General features: G+C 44.4%; 1 protein-coding gene across 1 annotated transcript in view; it reads left to right on the top strand.

The window, feature by feature from the left end:
* Positions 1 to 20,503, top strand: part of ABCA12 (ATP binding cassette subfamily A member 12) — a gene marked incomplete at both ends in the record, with an annotated part of 79,859 nt that overhangs the window by 52,488 nt on the left and 6,868 nt on the right. Inside the window, 17 exons of the mRNA XM_079538998.1 lie at positions 805 to 1,023; positions 1,654 to 1,850; positions 2,415 to 2,575; positions 3,884 to 4,108; positions 4,345 to 4,483; positions 5,756 to 6,008; positions 7,185 to 7,271; positions 7,986 to 8,079; positions 9,587 to 9,714; positions 10,628 to 10,715; positions 12,026 to 12,131; positions 14,587 to 14,641; positions 15,007 to 15,184; positions 16,872 to 16,987; positions 17,563 to 17,722; positions 19,002 to 19,270; positions 19,894 to 20,104. Of these exons, the coding sequence (XP_079395124.1) occupies positions 805 to 1,023; positions 1,654 to 1,850; positions 2,415 to 2,575; positions 3,884 to 4,108; positions 4,345 to 4,483; positions 5,756 to 6,008; positions 7,185 to 7,271; positions 7,986 to 8,079; positions 9,587 to 9,714; positions 10,628 to 10,715; positions 12,026 to 12,131; positions 14,587 to 14,641; positions 15,007 to 15,184; positions 16,872 to 16,987; positions 17,563 to 17,722; positions 19,002 to 19,270; positions 19,894 to 20,104 (2,686 nt within the window). The remainder of the gene's footprint in view (positions 1 to 804; positions 1,024 to 1,653; positions 1,851 to 2,414; positions 2,576 to 3,883; positions 4,109 to 4,344; positions 4,484 to 5,755; positions 6,009 to 7,184; positions 7,272 to 7,985; positions 8,080 to 9,586; positions 9,715 to 10,627; positions 10,716 to 12,025; positions 12,132 to 14,586; positions 14,642 to 15,006; positions 15,185 to 16,871; positions 16,988 to 17,562; positions 17,723 to 19,001; positions 19,271 to 19,893; positions 20,105 to 20,503) is intronic.

The raw sequence follows: 20,503 nt of genomic DNA, 5'->3' as shown, positions 1-20,503 counted from the left end.
TTTTAATGAGAGTTGAAAGTCCCAGGAGAGAGTGCAACTCAGGGATGGTGAAGGGCAGTCTGAGGTGCATCTTCTCCTTTTACTCCCTTGCAGGACAGCTCTAAAACCAGCCTATATTGTGCAGGTAGTCATTCCACGTAGAAGGTGTTTGACTCAGGTCTGTTAGGTACTACTTGGTGGGTAATAATTAGCTTGAACTAGACAAAATTGCTGCCCTCGCTGAGGTGCCTTGTCAGGATATCCTCCCCCATTGCTTCTTCATAATGGCAGTGAAATCAGGTTTCTGTGCTGTGATGTGGTTAGCATGATGAAGATGTGGTTTTCAATCTCTGAAGTGGCTAGCAGTATGAGACCGTCTGGATACTGCAGACAAACCCCAAAGAAGAAGAGTAACTGCATTCTGTGAATTCCCAGTGATTCAATTGGAAGTGAAGGGCGTTCGTGAGTATTGATGTAAAGGAACATGCAGTGGTCTGACTTAGGGAGGGAGAGACCTCCCTAAGGAAGATAAAAGTGTATGTGAAAAGTAGCCAGAGCTCAGCGTGTGAGCTTGGTACTAGCCCTCACAATCCCACAGACAGGGGGAAGGAGGATGCTCTTTGATGTTAATTGGGCACTGCTCCACCAAAACATGGAGAGACTGTAGAAGAAGCTGTGTTCAGTGTTTTCTGGCTGCAAGGAGTGTGCTAGTGGTGGAAGGAAGCTTGGCAAGTAATGATGACTACAGGAGAGTGGAGAAAAAGTACTTAGGGCTTTCTCTTTTTTTGTTTTTAACTGCCTTTTCTACTTATTTTTCCCTTTCAGATCTATTTTGACCGGGCTGTTCCCTACATCATCAGGCACTATCGTTGTCTATGGCAAAGACATCAAGACTGATCAGGAAGTTATCAGGAAGAACATGGGTATCTGTATGCAGCACAACGTGCTCTTCAACTACCTCACCACGAAGGAGCACCTGCTGCTCTATGGGTACATCAAAGTCCCTCTCTGGAGTAAAGAGGAGCTCTACCAAGAAGTTAAGAGGTATGAAAACAGCAGGGTGGGAGAAGAGAGAGTAGTAGTAGTACCACTGCAAAGCTCAAATGAATGGTTTTGAGCATTGTTGCAAACCCAGCCTAGAGTTCAAATAAATGCCTTGATCTGACTGGAGGAGAACACCGAGTGCTGAAATCTGTGGCTGTAAGAAAACAACATTTCTTCTCCAGGAGTTTACAAGCTTCTGTGGCAGTTCTTTGGAGACGCCTAAGGGTCTTATCCTTGCTTCTTTACAGTTTTCCCCAAAAAGAGATTTGATCAACCAGTTAGAAGATGATGCCAGCTTTACTGGTTCTGCAAAGAAGTGAAACAGCCAAAACATCCCAGAGAATTTGGATTTTGGTGATCTCTGTTGATGAGGTTGAGCCTTTAACCTTAACTTGTCAGATGGAAACTTTGAAAATGTCCTAAAGAAAGATTTTTTTTTAAATTAAAATCTCAGTGGCTGAGCTACCTACAGGATGAATCATCTCAGTGCACTCTGACCATTCAGTAGAGCAGTCTGTACTTGAGCAGTTCTTCATTTGCAGTTATGCTTTTGGGATATTTTCAAATATTCTGCTTTTAAAAGTTGCCTGAAGGGCAACATTTGGAGATTGTTTTTTCTTTGTTTTGAAGGACTTTGAAGGAGACTGGACTCTACAGCCATCGTCATAAGCTGGCTGGCTCCCTTTCTGGTGGGATGAAGAGAAAGCTGTCTATAGCTATTGCTCTGCTGGGTGGATCAAGGGTAGTGATCCTGGATGAACCAACAACAGGGGTGGATCCGTGCTCTCGTAGGAGTATTTGGGAAATTATCTCCAAGAATAAAAAAGGTACTGTGATGAGATGAGCTGCCCAGAGGCAGAGATGCTTTGTGTCCTGAAATTATGGTGTCCCATCCCTAGATGTGTTGATACCCCATCCCTGGAAGAGTTCAAGGCCAGGTTGGATGGGGCCCTGGGCAGCCTGGTCCAGTATTAAATGGGGAGGTTGGTGGCCCTGCATGTGTCAGGGGGGTTGGAAATTCATGATGCTTGAGGTCCCTTCCAACCCTGGCCATTCTGTGATATGGAGTGGTTTTGAGCTGTGAGTTTTGGAGAGCATCGAGAACCAGTTGTGGGGGACTGGAAACACCTTGTAGATCCTCTAAATTCATTCTTCATTCTTCTTGTAAATTCACAATGTCATTTGATAAGTATCTTTACCTTAATGCACATTTTACAATAATATTTTTCAGCTCCTCAGTAATGATACTTTTCATCTAATTATTATTAATTCCATAAAAGTGCAGCTGATTTTCACCTGAAACTCTACATCATTCAATGCAGCTTTCACCTATCTCTTGTAATCCTGTATGTTTGTTCTGTGTGGGTTGACAGCAGCTTCTTCTTTTCCAGGCAGAACCATCATTCTCTCTACGCATCACTTAGATGAAGCAGAAGTACTGAGCGACCGAATTGCCTTCCTAGAGCACGGAGGGCTCAAATGCTGTGGGTCTCCATTCTACCTCAAGGAAACTTTTGGTGATGGATATCACCTAACGCTCACAAAAAAGAAGGTTCGTGTCAGAGTTGGTCCTAAATCTCCAGCCTCATCTGAAGTTAAATGTATGCTTTTATGATAGGCATCTTGGGTGGGAAAATAAATCATTTGGAAGCAAGGAAGAAAGGGAGTCATAGTAATCCAACAGAAATGAAGTCCATTGCAAAAGGTTCTTATCAGTCTTAAATCTCTGCCATGAAATAGTTATTCCAATCTAATTTCTATTCCAATCTAATTTCTAGTTTGAAAGTAGGACGTGTTGGGTAGCTCTGCTATCCAAAGATAAGCAGAGGTATGAATCTGAGCCTTCTGTGACCCAGGTGAAGTCCTCTTCATCCTCCCTTCCTTCCCTGCTGGACCCTAGCTTGTTTTCATGTCCATTGTGCACATCTGTTGGCAGGAGCTGAGAATGGTAGCAGTCCCAAAGTGGTTGTGTTTGATGCAGAGGGGCACCAAAGATCTACGGAGGATCTGCATATGAGCATGCTGCTTCTCAGGGAAGAGATACTAACAGAGCATCTTCCTTGAAGCAGAGGGACACTCTCCAAGCCAGTCCCCAGGGAGGCCATCAGACCTGCCTCTGGGGCTCTCAGAAGCAGGAAATTCATCTCTCTGCTCTGTTGGAGAACAGGGCCTCCTTGATAGTTAAAGGCAAGGCTGGATCCAGTGTGAGTTCTGAAGTTCAGAGTTGTCAGATCCATTGATAGTACCTGACCTGAGGCAAAATGTTCTGCTCTTTGCAGGGAGGGCAGAACTCTGATCTTAAAGCATTTATTACAGTGCTGTTGGCAGGCCAGCACGCTGAATAACACATGAATACCATAAAAGATCAGCTCCTCATCCAAATTACTGGCAGCGTCTATGGAGAAAATGAAAGGAGATCCTTGTGCAAGCCCTTTACTTCACAGGGAAAACAATTGTTTTTGTGCTGGCAGGCAAGTTCAGGTGTGAATTCTCCCATGTGGCTGGACTTTTTCTGTTTCACTGTAAACACTCTAGCTGGTGCAAAGTGGTCCATCTGTCCTACGCCCGCTATGTCTGAGCAGTAAGGCGTGGATGGACCAAGCTGGGCTCAACATAGTCCAAAAAGTGCCCAGAGCTCCTCCTGAGTACAACAAGGGGCAGGGAGTCTGTGCCACATCTCCCAAGTCTTGTTCAAATGCTGGAAACCCGGGTTCATCTCCTTTTGGTTTTAAAAATGAAATGCTGCATGTCTGTGCTGAGAGCACCCACCATCAGGACATGATCCGAGCTGAACCCTGCAGCAGGAATTTTGACAGCAGCAGCTTCTGGTTGAACACAGAGTGCTTTCCTCCTTTTTCAGAATGCGATAGAGGAGTGTGACACCGCAGCAGTGACCTCCCTGATTCAGTCCCACCTCCCAGAGGCTTATCTCAAGGAGGATATTGGTGGAGAGCTTGTGTATGTGCTCCCCCCCTTCAAGTCCACAGTCTCGGGGGCTTACCAGGCACTTCTCAGAGCCCTCGATACCAGCTTGAGTGATCTCCACCTTGGATGCTATGGGATTTCAAACACAACTGTGGAAGAGGTAGGTGGTGGCAGGTTTTGGATGTAGGAGTAACAGGGAAGGGAAGAAATTGGTTTTGTTACTCATTGTTCTGTAGTTATGAATGTGGGAAGGTGTAGATGTATGCATGAATTTATGCATCTGGTAGTGCACAAAGCATACCACCGTCTCACCTCTCAGCATTTTACTTAGAGAATGAGATGTTGGAGTACTGAGTATTTTTGGCCAGTTTCCCTGTGTGTTTTCTTGTTCTGTAGGTATTTCTCAATCTGACAAAAGAGCTGGGGAAGGACCCACAAGAAGATGCAGGACTATCCCAGCAAGGGCCTGGAGCCAGTGGCCAAAACGGCGGGGACGAAATGTCTGTGAGCACGGATACTTTCACAGAGAGAGATGGTACTAAATTACCTCCAGGTTTTAATCCAGATTTGTCAGAGAATGCAAACAGTGACAGATGGACTCTTTCTGGTTTAAAAACACACTTCACCCAACCAGAAACACAAAGCCACTGATTCCCTAGAAGCTCAGCACTCTACGGTTGTCTAGATCCACTGGTTTGGAATGTCTGAATCACAGAACAAATTACAGAGGGGTTTTGTTTGCATCCGCCTCCCTTTAAATTGATTCCAGTTTTAATCTAATCAAATACAGTGTGTGGGTGAAGTAGCAAATGTATGGCTCTGAAAGCAATTGCTGTAATTGATGCAGAGAATTATTTCTACGCAATTAGTAGAATTTGAGAGAAACTTTGTGGGAAAAGCAGCACAGCTCTGAGCTCCATCCTCCCCACTGCTTTTTGTTCTGTCCCAGCGACTGCAGTATAAGCCACACAGCAAAAAGGGCCACACATTGGGATAGATTTACCTTCAGAAGAGAATCAACAGTGTCTGTGTGTTGAGGGTTTGAGAGCTGCCCAAGGTGGCATGGTCCCAAAAACATCCGAAACATCCCTTCTGACAAACTGGAGGTGTTTTTTGCTTATGGATATATCATTTATAGTTAAGGAAGCTGCTAAGGGACAACGCAGAAGTATTTCTGTACTCACTTCTCAAAGCTGACCTGCACTGTAAATGGGCAAATCCGTAAAGAGGTAACAGATGCATAGAAAAGTATTTTGATACCCCTAACAAAAGCACTGAAGATGATTTGCCTTTTGTTGTATTATACAGGTTAATATTTCATAAAGAGGAATAGGTTGCATAGGGTTCAGCTCTGCTTTTTTCATGCTGCAACCTTGTCTATGCATGTGATTGATTAGTTTAGATGCCTTGTTTTCTTGTTCCCTAATGAATTCCCTTATTGATTTGCCTTGGGACGTCCTTTCTGAATGATAAGAATTTTCAGTTTGCAAATACAAAAGTTGTAGCTGAGTAGGGAGGGAGCAGATAACTTCTTGTATCTGGAAGTCTCCTTTTGTCTTGCAAGATGTCAAAATGTGCATGCTACGTGTGTGCATTTGAAATCAAGCAAAAAACTGGTGTTATGTGTCATTACTTGAGCCAAAACCTGACTTCTGTCCAAATGGGGTACAGTCCAGCTTACTAGTTTTGATTTTTCCATCTGAAAAGGAGAACAGGCAGCCAAAGTAACTCCCAAGTTCCAGTGAGCGTCAGTTCTCTGCATTTCATGAATACTGATCCGTGGCAAAATGTGTTCTTTTGTACCCAGATCAGCTCCTGATCAGATCTAAGAGCCTGCAGGGTTTACCATTGCTGCTTAAGAAGACATCAGCTTTATTCATTAAGAGATTCCACCATACCCGGCGCGATGTGCGAGGCTTCATTGCTCAGGTCATCCTCCCAGTCCTCTTTGTGATGGCAGCAATGGGACTTGGAACGCTGAGGACTAAGGAGACCGAATACCCGGAGCTGATTCTTTCCCCTTCTCTGTATGGCACATCAGATCAGGCAGACTTCTTTGGGTGAGTGGTGTTCCTTTTCAGCCTTCAACCCATCAAGGCCCAGTTCTTACTGTCAGGATTGTTCCTCAGCAGATACAGCAGAAAGGTGTTGTGCAGACAACGCAGTGATAAAATCCTCTTCCTAGGGGTGTCTCTTGGAGAGATGGCTCGGCTCACACCAGCAATCAGAAAGCTTTAGAAAAACAATCTGTAAGCTGGAATTAATTGTGAAATATGTGAGAAATACTCTTTGTTGTGTTTGCCATTGGAGCCATCTGTCCCTGTGACATCCATCCTGCCTCAAAATGGTTTTTAAAAAGTGTTCAGTCTTCCCCAATCTGAAATGGAGGTGCAGCATTAGTTGGGTCCAGCACTGCAGCTATAGGATCAAGTTCCATCTATCCTGTGAACTGTCTGATTGCTTCTCTGTCAGTACAGGAAGATGTGCTGCTGTCCTGTCCAGGACTCACTAGTCCAAGGCATGCAGTGAACTGAAGGGCATGATTAACACATCACCACTTACTGATTTAATTGTGCTTAAATATCTGGTTACCATAATGAATACAGTCTGTATCATTCTGGTTTCATGAGGTAAACTGCATTTTTCCAGTGGTTTTTTAGCAAGCAATATGAAATCCATCTCTAATGTCGTTACAAATCACCCCGTCTGCTGTCAGATGTTCTTTCCTGGGACTGCTCGTGCCTTTCTGCTTCAGTACTGCTGGATGGGTGGATGAGCCACGTGTCTCTGAGTCCTCTGTTCCTAAGGCTCCCTGCTTCTCCTGGTAGATCACTGCAGGGGAGACAAATGCATTTTCCTGAATGACCTAAAGCGAATGGACTTCACTGGTGTCAGAACTGATTGAGATGAGGAGTCATGTCTGGAAATGTCTGTGGATCCTTTTTCCATGGAAACAGAGTTTTTGATTGTTCAGAAGTTTCTCTGTATGTTGCTTTGATCTGGAGGCAGTGAGTCACAGGGGTAGGTGTGCAACTATAGGCAATGAGCAGCTCTTTTAAACCTGTGTGTCTGCCCTCATGTGCTGCGTGGACTGAAGCAGTTTGCAGGGCTAGCACCAGGACATTTATTTAGCATCCTAAATAAATCCCATTTCTTTCATCTTTCCTCTGCTCAGTGGTGATGGAAATACCCTGAACATTTTCCTTTTTGTTTTTTTTTTGTTTGTTAAATTGTAGGAATTTCAATGAAACAACAAATGCTTTAGTTGCTTCGATGCTTTCTTTCCCTGGGACAGATAACACATGCATGAATGAAAGCAATTCGTAAGTACTTCTTGTCTTTTTATTTCCCATTTAAATCCTGAGTCTGCAAGAGAATTGATGTAACTCCATTAGCCACCAGACCTCTTTCCATCCTTGATTGTCTGCAGAATTTTCATACGTAGATGCCGGAAGAAAAATGTTTCTTGCCTCTTTCCAGACTGACTTACAGATTCTTTAAGCACGCTACAGATATCTAAGCAGCCTTTGGCAGGCTGGTGCAAGCTTGCTCTGCTCATGGCTACATTCTCAGCATAGCTATTATTCATAAGTCAAAGCTGTCCTATGAGGACTGGACTGTTTGGGGCTCTGAGGATGAATTTTCAGTAGTAACACAATCCAGGGCAGGTTATGTACTCCAATGTGCCTCACATCAGCATGCAAATGTTTATGCTGAGTATTTGTAGAGGCTGCTGTCAGTATGGCCCACTGCAGCACTTTCTAGGTGCATCCCCTATTTCTGTATTGGAAGATGATTTGGGCTTTGGCCAACCGCTGCGGGAATGAAAGCAGTGTCTGGGTTCTTTCTAATCAGCTGGATGAATCCAGGCAAGGGGAACTGTGCTGAGGGTTCTCCACCAAATCGGTGGGAGGACAGGTATTTCCAGAGCAGGCAAAAGGAGGTTTCCTTTTCTGCTGAAGCCTCTTACTGCCATCTTAGTAGCATATGCACTTCTGGCTATAGAGACCCTCAGAGGAGAATGTGTTCGTTTTCAGGCAGTGTTTAAATGAAGACATGCTTGGCCCATGGATCACCACTGGAGACCCCTCAACAAAGTATTCTGCCTGCAACTGCACCGATGGCATCCAGGTAATTGGAATAAACCCAAAAGAGAGGGAGTTTGGTGGGAAACCAGCAGGTTGTGAATGGGGGATCTGTGGGAACTTGGTATTCAAAATCCCATCTGTCCCTTTCTGGTCGTGTTGATTTTGTACTTTGGATAATGACAGAGTGCATCAGCTTGGGGACAGGAAAGGAAACAGTAACCTCAGAAGATTTGCATGCTCATATATCTGCCTTGCTCACCTCTGTAGGAAAAGACTTAATGGTGTTTTTGAATGTTGTATGATTGTCCCACTTAGCAGAGGTGAGTGTATATTCAAGAGGAAAATTGCATTTTATTCAGCACTGTCATTATATGAAAGCACAGCTATTACTGCTAGAATTTAACTGTATGCAAAGTCTACTGGATCCATCTGCTTTTGCACCATTCCACGTTATGAATAGTGGTGATTAACAATATTAGTTATTTGCCTTGCTGTAGACATACAGGACCAGATATGGGTCCTGCTGAGCTCCATGTCTTTAGATGCATAGGGGGGAAAGGCAGATTCTGACCAAAAAAAGTTAGAACTTAATGTGTCCAGTTTAGGTTGATCTCTCCTCCCCGCAGTGTTGTTCACCTGTCTTCAGCTTTATTCCAGAAAGAAACCAAACTCCAGGCACAGCATGATACTGTTTGTAAGATAAAGCATGTACTTAGTCAGAAGTTCCTAGACATTTCTTCAAGCACAGCCATTTTATGCACTTTACTGGGCATGTACTTAATTTCACATCGTTAGAAGTACTGGCATCAATTCTCTCTTAAGTCAGGGTAATGTTCAAAGCTGATTCTCACCTCTAGCAGGCACAGGCAGGTGTTCCTCAGCATGAAGGCAGCTGTTTTGTGTATTCTGATGTAGAGTTTTGAACAGATACACAATAGGGGAGGCCAGGATTTTTGTTATGGATGAGCTGAAGGAAGCAGCCAGCATGCTGTCCAGTGGAGGACGTTTCAACCTTATGAAGCAGTCAATGCAATTTTGACCCTCAGTGTGTTAAATTATATATTCGGGACTAATCCAAGGTTTCTCTGAAGCTTTGAAAAATATTCCCAATGACTGACAGTAAAGTTAAAATGTAAAGCGTAGCTGCTGTGAAATGCAAGGTGAGAGTTTGAGGCCACCGTGGAGTTTTGTGCTCCGTGAGCTGTTTTGCCTTCTGCCGTTGTCAGTGCAGTCACTGCAGCTCTGCTAAAAGGGATCAGAGTTAATTCAGGAAAAATCTTCCTGCCTAGCATGAAGCACATTTCAAGGTCTCGCTAATGTCAGTGAATCTGAAGTGTAGACTGAAGCAAAGGTTGTTTTGAAGCACCTCTCTAAATACACCGAGAACAGCACGCTGGGTTGGATGCTGTGTGTCTTGGCCCTGTGGTTTCTGTAAGCACTGGTCCCAGGACCGGAATGTCACCGTTGTCAGCTCTCAGCCCTGTCCTGCTGTGTGAGCTTTACAGATAAAGCACAATCACTGATGTCTTTGTTCCCTTGTCTCCTCTCAGACGTGCCCACAGAAGAACTATACCCCCCCTCACAGAAGGACCTTCTCTACACGAATGCTTTATAACGTTACGGGGCACAACGTGGAGAGCTACATTCTGGCAACCACCAAAGACTTCCTGCAGAAACGGTATGGCATGCATCTCCATTCTTTCTCTTAACTGCACTACGAGCATCCTTTTAGACTTATATCCCTGTCCTTAAAGAGGGGATGGTGTAGGCAAGGCTTAGCAGGACCGCTTTGCTGATAGCTTCTGCGAATCTAGGGAAGGAGGTAAAATGCACTAGAAGCATAGAGTTAAAGGTTTTGTCTAAGTGCTCTGCTTGATCATAGCAGAGAGCACCTGGGGTAACATGTCAGTCACCCAATGAGCTGGTGGCTGGGGCTGTAGATGGGCTTTTGTCTGGCTCAGAAATGTTTCTGAAGAGGAAAATCTGACACAGCCTGTCATGAAGTAAAAAACCCTGGGGAGAGATTCTCCTCCAGGTTTAATTGTCTGGAGAGTCTTGGTGTGCACTTCACTTAAACAAATGCCCGTGTTGGACGGAGGTTAGAATTGAAGTGTTTTCTTGCACAATGGGGCTGTTGGAACTGTTATTGTGTCTGGAGCCTGCAATGCAGCTGCACAGCATGTTGTAGGGCAAAAATAGCCTGCCATTGAGGTTGTCAAGGAATACGTACACCTGTCCATTGATTTAACCTGAGCTGCTCATCTTCTGGAAAAGAAGCAATCATCTTGTTTCAGTGTGGTAAGTAAGCATCTCCAAAATACTTCTCAAATTGAGGCAGTTTTGTGATAACACTGCTGAGTTTGTTTCCCTTGTTTTCTCCAGATATGGGCTCCTGCAGCAGTATTGGCTTGGCATATCTCACGCCATGTAGCGTGATAAGTTCTTCTCTTTCAAGGCAGTCTACAGTTGAGACTATGGTGACATGCAGTGCATGTATGCCTCTGAGGAGCCCATGCTAACATACACCAGCCACGCTGTTACAGCTTCTGGGTGAACGTAACAGTGCATTTCCTTCTGGGTTTTTCATTCAGGTATGGTGGCTGGAGTTTTGGGATGCCTTTGACGAGAGATCTCCAGTTTGATATCAAGCCAGTGCCCCCCAGCAGAACACTGACTAAGGTAACTCACTTCCACTGGAGTGATGTTGAGTTTGGGGATGTTTTAGAAGAGAGAGGGAAAACATCTGAAATCTTGCAGCTTGGCGTGGGAGAGATGACTTTCAGTTCATTTTCTCTCCTCTTCCCGTTCTTCTTTATTGGTCTGACTTCTCTTGCGGATAGGAAACAATTTTTCTGCTGTCATAATTTTATTACCCACATGTGAAAAGATTGGTTCGTGGCACCTTTATCTCATGGGAGAATGTATGTAGCTTTGCTAGGGCTGGCTTGTACATTCTGATTTACCCATTTCTCTGTTTCTGCTCAGTGAAAATGTTGTAACACATCAGCGTTAAAGGTGCCAAGGCTGAAATCTGAGGTAGGAGAGAATTGCAGATGAGTTCCTGTTGTTTCTATGCTAAACTTAGCTTACCAGGAAAGTGTTCCTGCAAAAGCAGTGCTGTTCTCAGAGGTGTTCCCAGTCAAAGGGAATTACAGGAATCATTGCTTATTGTTTTGCTGATGCTCAGAGCTCATGTAATCAATTTTCAATTGTTTTCACCCCTTCAATTCTAGATCTGAAAGCTCTTGCTATTTGCTAATCACGTGTCAGGTTAGAAACCTGAAACTTTGGTAGTGCTGGAAGCAAGGCTGACTTCCAGCCCCTCTTCCCCCTCTTTCTTTAGCAGTACTTGCTCTGCTAGGGTAAGAAGAATAAAGTCACTGAGCATGTAGAACTTGGGGATATACAAAGGTGGGTGCTGTGAGCTGTATTGAAGCCTGTAATCTTAATAGCCTAAGCCTTTTGTGCTTTAGAAGTAATTTACGCCTCTAATCCGGGTGCTGCAAGTGGTTCTTAAAGAGGGTAAATCCCCACAAAGTGCATCTCCTCTGGTCTGCAAGACCCTCAGTCCTTGCAGTTTATTGTGGTTTTGGCAAAAAGTGATCATGACTATAGGAAGGGCTGTTGCTGAATGAGAAGAGCAGTGTTTTCTGCCCTAAAACAATCTGGTCCCACTTGCTTTCAAGGGAAGCTGATGTTTGATAGAAAAGAAACCACATATCTGTGGTTTTATATCACATATCCAGTTAGTTCTTTTTCCTCTCCCTCAGAAGGCAAATGAAGCTGATGGGACTGCTAATGTTTTAAATGAAATGTGCTTTTATACTCATTTGTTACCTGATGTGGTTTAATCATGGGACTTTAGCTCGTAGAGCTTATGTCTTGAGATAACAGCTATGGGCTGATTCATTTGTGCAAGAAGAACAAACCAAAATGTTATCAGTCACAATTTATCTCCCAATTTGTTTCAATTTCTCTGTCGTGTGCAGGTGTGGTATAATCCCGAAGGTTATCACAGCCTTCCAGCCTATCTGAACAGCTTGAACAACTTCATTCTTCGAGCTAATCTGCCAAAAAATGAGAGTTCCAGATATGGTAGGTGTCCCTTCACATGAACAGGTAATTTCTCCCTACTGGGGGGGGCTTCAGTGGGGTCGTTTTTTAAAACTCCAAATTATGCAGATTCCTTTAAAAACAGCACTGAGAAACATGAATAAATCACTTCTTTCATTTGTCTTTGTCAAAGACCCTAGGGAGCTGGAGAGGGAAGACCCCTGCTCCTGTGTAGAACGCTCGCTTCATCCAAAAAATGTCAACAGTTGCTATTTGATTTATTGCTTCTCGTTGTGGTACTTTTGATGGGTGCCTCTTATTTATGCATAGAAAGGCTCCCTCAGATTGTTTGCAGAATGCCCCCCTGATTTTCTGCGACAGATGCTGCCCTTCCAGCCATACTGTGGCCATGCCAAGCCCCCTCACCTGGGATGTTCCAGGTGGCAGTGAGATAGCTGAGTGTCTCTTTGCTCATAAAAGTATTATTCCTCAGTGATCTGAATTTAACTACAATGGAAAAGGCATCTGCTGAAGCTTTGAGTGCTGTGCCACGAATTCAAGACGCAGCAGAATGCTGATTACAAGTCCAAGCAGTGCATCTCTCTCCCCACCTCCGCGTATTGATGCACTGCAGCTCCCCTCACAACAAGCAAAAGCAGCACCTTGGCTCCACAACCATCCTATGAATAAAGGCTGGTGCCTTTGAGACTCACAGGGTGCTCTCGAGGTCAGGAGGTTCAAGCTTGTCTGTATGCAGTGGCAAAGCTGCAGTCCCTGCCAGCGTGCAGAGACAGGAGCTTCCAGCAGCAGGAGCATCCCAAAGCAGCTGAATTATTAAGCAGCGATGCTCACCCCACCTCTGAATTCCCAGCGCATGCAGTAGTGGGAGCAAAGCTTATGTGAACAGTCAGAAAGTTTTCACAGGGAAAGTTTGGTACCAGCAAAACAGCAATTTTCAACGGGAAAGAACAGCAGCAGTTTTTATTCCATCTGTCGTGCTGTGTATGCGTGTTGGTTTGGTTGGTTGTTTTTTTCTTTTCTGAATGAAATGCTTAGTAGTAAACGACCAGGCAGATAATTCTCCACTTCCCACTAATGATCCAATTCATAGAATGGGGGAAATAAAATGAATGGATGAGGATAGCTCCCCTGGGGTAGTGTAAATCCAGTTTGAAATACAATTGAACAGACGGTCTGCGTGGTATGTCCCTGGCAGCTAAATCTATTTGTTGTTGTGACAAATAAATGACAGTTTAAGAAGCACTGAAAAGGCCAGATAAAAGCGTGTTGTCATTTCAGCAGTTTGAAAGAGGTGCCAGTCCTGCTTCAGTACATTTGACTTAGCATATCTTTAAAAAAGAAAAAAAACACATAAAGAGCTTTTTACCCTGTCACTAAGCAAGTCATAATAGCTTTTGACTTTCGTATATTGTGCTTTCTCTTCTCTCAATCCCAACCAACAAAAAAAGAGTAAGCATTGAAATGGAAATTCTGACTTCTAGCCTAAGCTTCAGCACAGGAAAATGGCTTTATAGTGAAGCATTAGCAGATTAGACAGACGGTATCTTTCTTTCTCCCTCTTTTAGAGAAGGAAAACATTTCCTGGCTGTTTGTGGGGCTCTATCAGCAGCCTCAGATTTTAATTCCATTTTGCTCACTGATGACAAGGCTGAGGATTTTTTCCTCTGTGCAATGTATTTCCTAAGGAATCTTCCCTTTCGAATCTATTTGCTTGGTTTGGCACCTGGTCGGCTACAACTGCAGTCTGCTCTTTGCTGGCCCTCGTGCCAGAGCGTTCTGTTTTAGGGAAAACAATCCCAAATACTCCTTCCTTGTGCAGGTGCCAAAAGTCAGCCACCAGGAGAGTTTAAATTTCAGAGTTGCTATGTCCTAGCAAATCATTTTTTGGATTTTATAGCAGCTTGAGGTTCCCCAGCACCCCCTGAGAACTGAGGAATTTATTTAGGTGCCTAAATCCAGATGGAGAACCTCATTTTTAGGCATAAAATTTATCTTAAACCCTTTCCCAAGTGTGACCGAGGCTCTGGACTTCGCTGGAGGTTGGAACTGTCCCAGCAGGGCCCCCCAGCTTCCTCCCTGTAATAGTTTTTATGGGCACTGAAGAAAGCAATTGCCACTAGTTCCTTTGGACAAACTGTTTTTCTTGGTTTGTTCCAGCTGCATAAGACAAAATTGTTCTCCTCACTGTCGAAGCATTCTTGCTGAAGTGAATGATATATAGCCCTTAAAGTTGGGCAGGTGCAGAAGCAAGGCCTAGGGTTTGAATTTCATAGCTGCTGAGCATCAAAGTGGAATCATAGGAAGATGGAGCCTCTCAAAATCCTGCCCAAGGTCGCACTGCAGTGATAGAGCAAAAAGAGATTTGGTCTGTGTTTCTTCTCTATTCAGTCTTCTGTATTACTGTCAACCTCAAGAACTGAGGAAAGAAACTTTAAGCCAGCTACTTTTAACATTTATTTTCTTTTTGGTTTTGTAGGTATTTTCTTATCAGCTCACCCATATCCTGGAGGACAGAGTCAAGAACAAGTAATGTAAGAAGATTCATTCGGCTGATGCCTGAATTGTTCAGCTTCAAAAGAAGCAAGCCTGCTTCCTGGAAACCACTAAGCAGCCTAAATTACTAAATACCTCCCTCCAAATGTGAAAACTGCTCTCATCTTGCCTTCCTTGCCTTTATGCATGAGCGGCACTCTGTATGCCACAGGATGTTTCTTTTTAGGGTGTTTTTTGTGGGATCCTTCATGAATCTGGGGGTGACTTTTTTCCTAGGCATAATAACCAACAAAGGACACTGGAACAGATTCAGGTCCTTTATGCTTCTAAGCTCTAACCAACTCAACAAGGGAAGCCGACCGCCTCGACTCACCATGTATATCTTTCTCTACTTTCTCCCCAGGCTCAACAGCTTACTTGATATCATAGTTTCAATGTCTGTTCTGGTTGGCTACTCCATCACAACGGCAAGCTTCGTGCTCTACGTAGTAAAAGAACATCAAACCAAAGCCAAGCAACTGCAGCATATTTCAGGCATTGGGATGACAAGCTACTGGGTGACAAACTTCGTTTATGATCTGGTAAATAATTCAAACTCTTAAATGCATCCAGAGTGGCATTCAGCAGCAGGAGGGGGAAAAAGTTCTTTATTTAAAGTTGGTTGACTAGGCTTATTAATATTATCACTACCAAGAGTGTTATGTAGTAATTGTTCTCAGAGGCACTGAAGATGATTAAATGTGAACCGCAACACTGGATTTTGCTAAGCAAAGGCATTCCTTCTCTCCTGAGTGTATGCAAAACACTCAGCACATTTATATGAGAGCAGCACAGAACAGGCCAGGGCTTGATTTCGACTTTATCATGCAAGCAGCAAGCAGTTTTTTTGTTAGCTTGCAGGACTGCGTGAGTTGTCAGGTGGGTTTTATGCATCTGGGGTAAAGATTTGGGGCTTGAAACTGGAGCCGTTTTGGAAACCCTGCGACCATGGGGAATGACATTAGCAGACATCTCACAGCTGACAGTCCTCTACTTGGCAAAATGCATTGCTTAGTTGAATGCTCTATCAATTGTAAATGTTTTTAAGCCAGGAAGGATACTCGTGTAGCTCTGTGCCTTCCAGGGAATGAGCAGGTCGCTTTCTAGAGTGCTGCACTGTGCTGTATAGATTTACTACCACGTTCCTAGAGATAGCTGAGCTCCTCAGCGCTGTACTGCATCATGCGGCATAGACATGCCCTTGTACTCTGAATTTTAGTCTCCTTGTGGCAAAGAGGGTTAATAGCACTGCTGGAAAGCATCACACACACAGTATCTGTAGACTGAAGTGCTTTGTGTCTTAAGAACTATCTTTGGTGCCAAAGAGGGTGTCAAACCCTCACGAAGCTAGAGATCTGCAAGTGCAGGACTATTTCTGCTCGCGAGCTTTGGCACTGCCATCTGTGCTGTGATGGTGATCAGCTCCACATACCCTATGAGTTTCCATCAGTGCAGTTCTGTTCTGCTAAAATCCCAGCGACAGCATCCATTTCTGAAAATAGGAATTCTGCAAGTGTATCTGAGTGGCCAGCCCCTCTCTGATGCAGCCAGAGCTAAGGGCTGAAATCCCTGGGGTCTGTCAGCCATGGCCACAGTCTGGCTTGGCACGGCCTCCTTGAGTCATGACAAGGGGGCTGGAGAATGGGACAGGTTGTGTTTCTGCTTCCCTGATCCAAACCTTGCTCCAGCACTGCATATTTGTAAATCAGCCTGTGGAAGAATCCCCGGAGCCCTTGCCACAATCAGTATTCAGCAGGCTGAAACTAATCCAGCACTCTCAGCAACTTGATATTTCTCAGTGAATCCCCACCAGGATATTCTGTTAAATCCCAAAGCTGAGAAAAGGAGGAACCTCTTGAGGCAGACACATGGTAGGTCTATAGCTTGACTCAACTCTGGGGAGACTGGATTTACAGAGAGCAATGAACTGGCCTGTCTGCAAGGCTAACAGAAAACCCAAAGGGTATTTTTCCATTTAGGTCTGTTTTCCCTCTTTTTTTTCCCTCTCCTTATTATTATTTTTTCTTTTGTTTTTTTAAACAAAATTCAGCCTATTCAAATAGGCTTCAAATGCAAGACTTCCTGAATAAGACTGAGACACTTACCTGTATTTAGTTTCCTTTAGCTACACCAGTAGGACCCAATTCAGTTTTTACTGCTTCTGTATCATTCTAGAAAAATTCTGAAGAATTATTGTCCTAATAACATATTTGTAATATCTTTCTGCAGGTACTTTTTATGATCCCTATTGGACTCTCCATAGGAGTTATTTCATCCTTCCAGATACCAGCATTCTGCAACAACAATAACTTACTGGCAGTATTTCTTCTGTTGCTACTCTTTGGGTAAGTGTGAAGCAATTTAAATATCAGAGTGAGGAACTGGATATTGCAGGCTGTGATTTGGGATCCAACAGAGGAATGAGCGGGCTTTCTTCTTCAGTGCCAACTTAGCAAGAGGTGACTCCTTCCAGGAACAGAGTGAGCTAAGCTGCTGTCGTGCCTGCAAGACCTTTGTGAGGATACAAAACATTCCAGCTCACAGTGACAGCTCAGGCTGTAAGCAGATATTTACTGAACTGTTGTGAACTTTTGAGATGCAACAAGGGGAAAACAAACCAACCGAAAAAAAAACCAACAAAAAAACCCAGGAAAATTCTGGAAAACTTAGCAAAATTGTTTCCCTGACTTTAAGTCCTCCAGGCCCAGCCTATCTGCTTTCAGTCAGGGCTGCGTATCATGAACTTCTCTCAGTTCTAACTGATATCAAGCCATTTGTCCTCCATTAAGTTCCTGTACTATTGGAATCTAGTCATTTGCCAGGACAGAACTGTTAAGTTGTCTGAGGACTTTAGTTATTGGTTTTCAATTACTCTTTGAGTTACTGTTCAATTGCTCTTTATGCTGTTGGGGATTTATAGGTATGCAACATTTTCATGGATGTACTTGCTGGCTGGAGTCTTCAAGGAGACTGGAATGGCCTTCATCGTTTATGTCTGTGTCAACTTGTTCTTTGGCATCAATACCATCATTACACACTCCGTTGTGTTTCTGCTCTCCCAGGAAAAAGCTACAGACCAGGTAGGAACCCCAACGATACCAAGCCTTGAGCGAAACAACAGGAGGCTTCTTGTTGAGTTTGGTGGGTTTGATCAGGTCCTTAGCAGCTTTCTGGTCAACCAAGCAGAGGACAGGAGTTGCAGACTACAGGGTTGACAGGGTGTGAGTCACATACAAATCCTGTTTGTTTGTGTAGATCTGTTCCCCCAGCAAAGATGAGCATGGTGGTGACAGAGGGAAGAATATAACAAGAGAGGACAAAAGCTGCCCTTGCTGAGAAAGCAGGAAGGTGTGGATGTCTGATAGGAGGTTGATGGGAACTTAAACTATAGCTCCATTCTTGCAGTACAAACTTGAGAGTCACGACTAGATTTCATTGCGTTGAGTGTCAAGTGCGCTGCGTTAAGCCCAGCGGTGGCTGCCTGTCATCTCGATCCATAATGCAATCACCTTCTCCCTGCAAGGATAAAAAACGACCCTGAGACAGTGATGATTCCCAGATGTCAAGCCTTGTCTTAAATAGAGCCATCCCTGGGAATCAGTGGAATAAGATGCAAAGTGTACACCTTACGCTTAGTTATTGTTGTTGTTTTTTAAAGAAAGGGCACTTGCTTTGTAAAACAAGAGCTCTGTTGGATTTTGCTGTGTAGCTAAGCAGCCCCCTAGATTTTAGGGATGTAAGAATGTGATCTGCATTTATCTGAGGCAGGGAGTCAGTCTGTCCCCATACAAATGTGCAGCCTTTCCACTTTGCTGTGTGCGCTAGTCCTTTCTTCTGCTGGAGATGTAAGAGCTGGGAGACTGCACTCAGCTGCTTTGCCACGAATTAACTGGAAAAGCCTTTATGTCTATGAGAGCCAGATCTTGAGTTTTATGGGGATGTTTGTCTGAGAAAAATGGTTAGGACAGTGCTCCAGAGGAGCAGAGCTGGAGAGCAGGCAGTACTCTGCAGTGGGTTGATGCACTGATGTTAATTTCAGGCAGCTGCAGGACTCAGCTCTGGCTCATGAGTGGGCTTGTGGCTGCTGCATGCTCTAGGCTCCTGCAACAGGAGCTGGATGCTACTTACTATGGGTGATCACAGCCTCCGAGTTGCCTCTTGACTTTTCTGACCTTGTGTCTGCGAAATGAGCTGTCTCTAGAGCTCTTTGCTCTCAATTTATCTCTGCTCTGAGACACAAGCAAATCCCAATGTAATTGTTACACTTCAGTTCCATAGTGAAACCTATGAATTTATTCCATGAATAAAAACAGTGACTCTGCTCTTGTGGTGTTGCTTTTTTTTTTCTTTTTTCCCCAGGGCTTGCGTGACCTAGCTGAAAACTTAAGGCACGCCTTCCTTCTGTTCCCACAATTTTGCTTTGGCTACGGCTTGATCGAACTGTCGCAGGATCAGGCACTGCTGGGCTTCTTGAAAGCCTACGGTGTGGACTACCCTGACAAAACCTTTGAACTGGACAAGACCACGTCCAAGCTGCTTGCCATGTTTATCCAGGGCACCGTGTTTTTTGCCATTCGTCTGACAGTTCACGATGGGATGATTCAGAAGGTCTGGAACAGCACACTGGAGTAAGTAACATCTGGAGTATCTCGATGAGAACGGGCCGAGCCATCACTCAGTGTGTTCTTTCTGGGTAGTCACACACCATCACTGTCCACTGTGAAGCCCATGTACTTCCCAGACATTCTGCAAACACAAAAGAATTTTCCTCTGGCAGCAATGCTGGCACCTTCCAGTAATGAGGATGTCTGCTAATTATCTGTGTGTTACCAGAGTCCCTTGCTAGTCCTTGCTGGCTCAGGCTGTTGTCCCTGTTTCAGGCCTCTGGCTTTGGTGGACTGGTGTTCAGCTGTCTGGTGAGAGGAGTCAGCTCATTGAGAGCCTCTTCTTTTCTCCATTGAGAAGCAAGAACCTGTCCCTGGCTCTGTGAGTGTATTCACAAGGCAGAGCCCACTCCAGCTCAGAATGTTTGCTGAATAAGAAGAAAAATTAGGCATAAAGGGAACACTGGGTTTTCTTGAATTCCCTGAAAAGATTAAGTAGGAAAAGAGAATAGAAACTGCAAGCCTGTGTATGTTTGCACACCTTGGGATCTCACAAGAAGGCTCCTCAGTACCCCAAACATACAGACCTACTGCTGTCTGTGACTGCTAAACGATAATGCCATAATAACCCTATTTCCTCCCCTTAGGTTCCTGTTTGACAGAGTGCATGGCAAAGCCCCACTCCTGCTGTCTGTGACTGAAGAAGATGGGGATGTTCAGGCAGAGAGGGTCCGAGTAGAGTCTGGCAAAGCTGACTTTGATGTGGTACTGCTTCAGAACCTCACAAAGATCTACCACCTTCCTCACAAACGCATTGTGGCTGTGAAAAACATCAGCCTGGGGATTCCTGCTGGAGAGGTAAGCAAGGTTAAAGCTATGGGGAGAGACACTGGGGCAGGTCCAGAGTCGCACCAGCATCTTCTCCCCGGTTGTTGCCACTGTCCCAGCGTGGCTGGAATGGTTTGTTCCGCTCTGGCTTCTTCCTTCCTTCGCCTTGCACTTTTTATATATATTAATTCTTGGGGCTGCAGTAGCAAATAAAGGTTGCTGGTGGATTTTGATCACTCATGTAGGAGAAAAGAAAAGATGGGAGCACATGGAGCATCTCTGAGACCCAGAGGAAAGTTTATAGGGCCTCTGGAGACCAGATCCTATCTCAGGCCGTGAAACTGAATAGTGGGAAGGCTTGGAAGTACTCCTGAGTATCACTGAGCCACAGGGTATATGAAAAGATTTACAGAGCTGGGCAGGAGGACA

Source organism: Tetrao urogallus, assembly GCF_951394365.1.
Source record: "Tetrao urogallus genome assembly, chromosome: 8".
Lineage (NCBI taxonomy): Eukaryota > Metazoa > Chordata > Aves > Galliformes > Phasianidae > Tetrao > Tetrao urogallus.
Note: the sequence above shows the minus strand (reverse complement) of the source record. Positions and strands in the feature narration are given on the sequence as shown.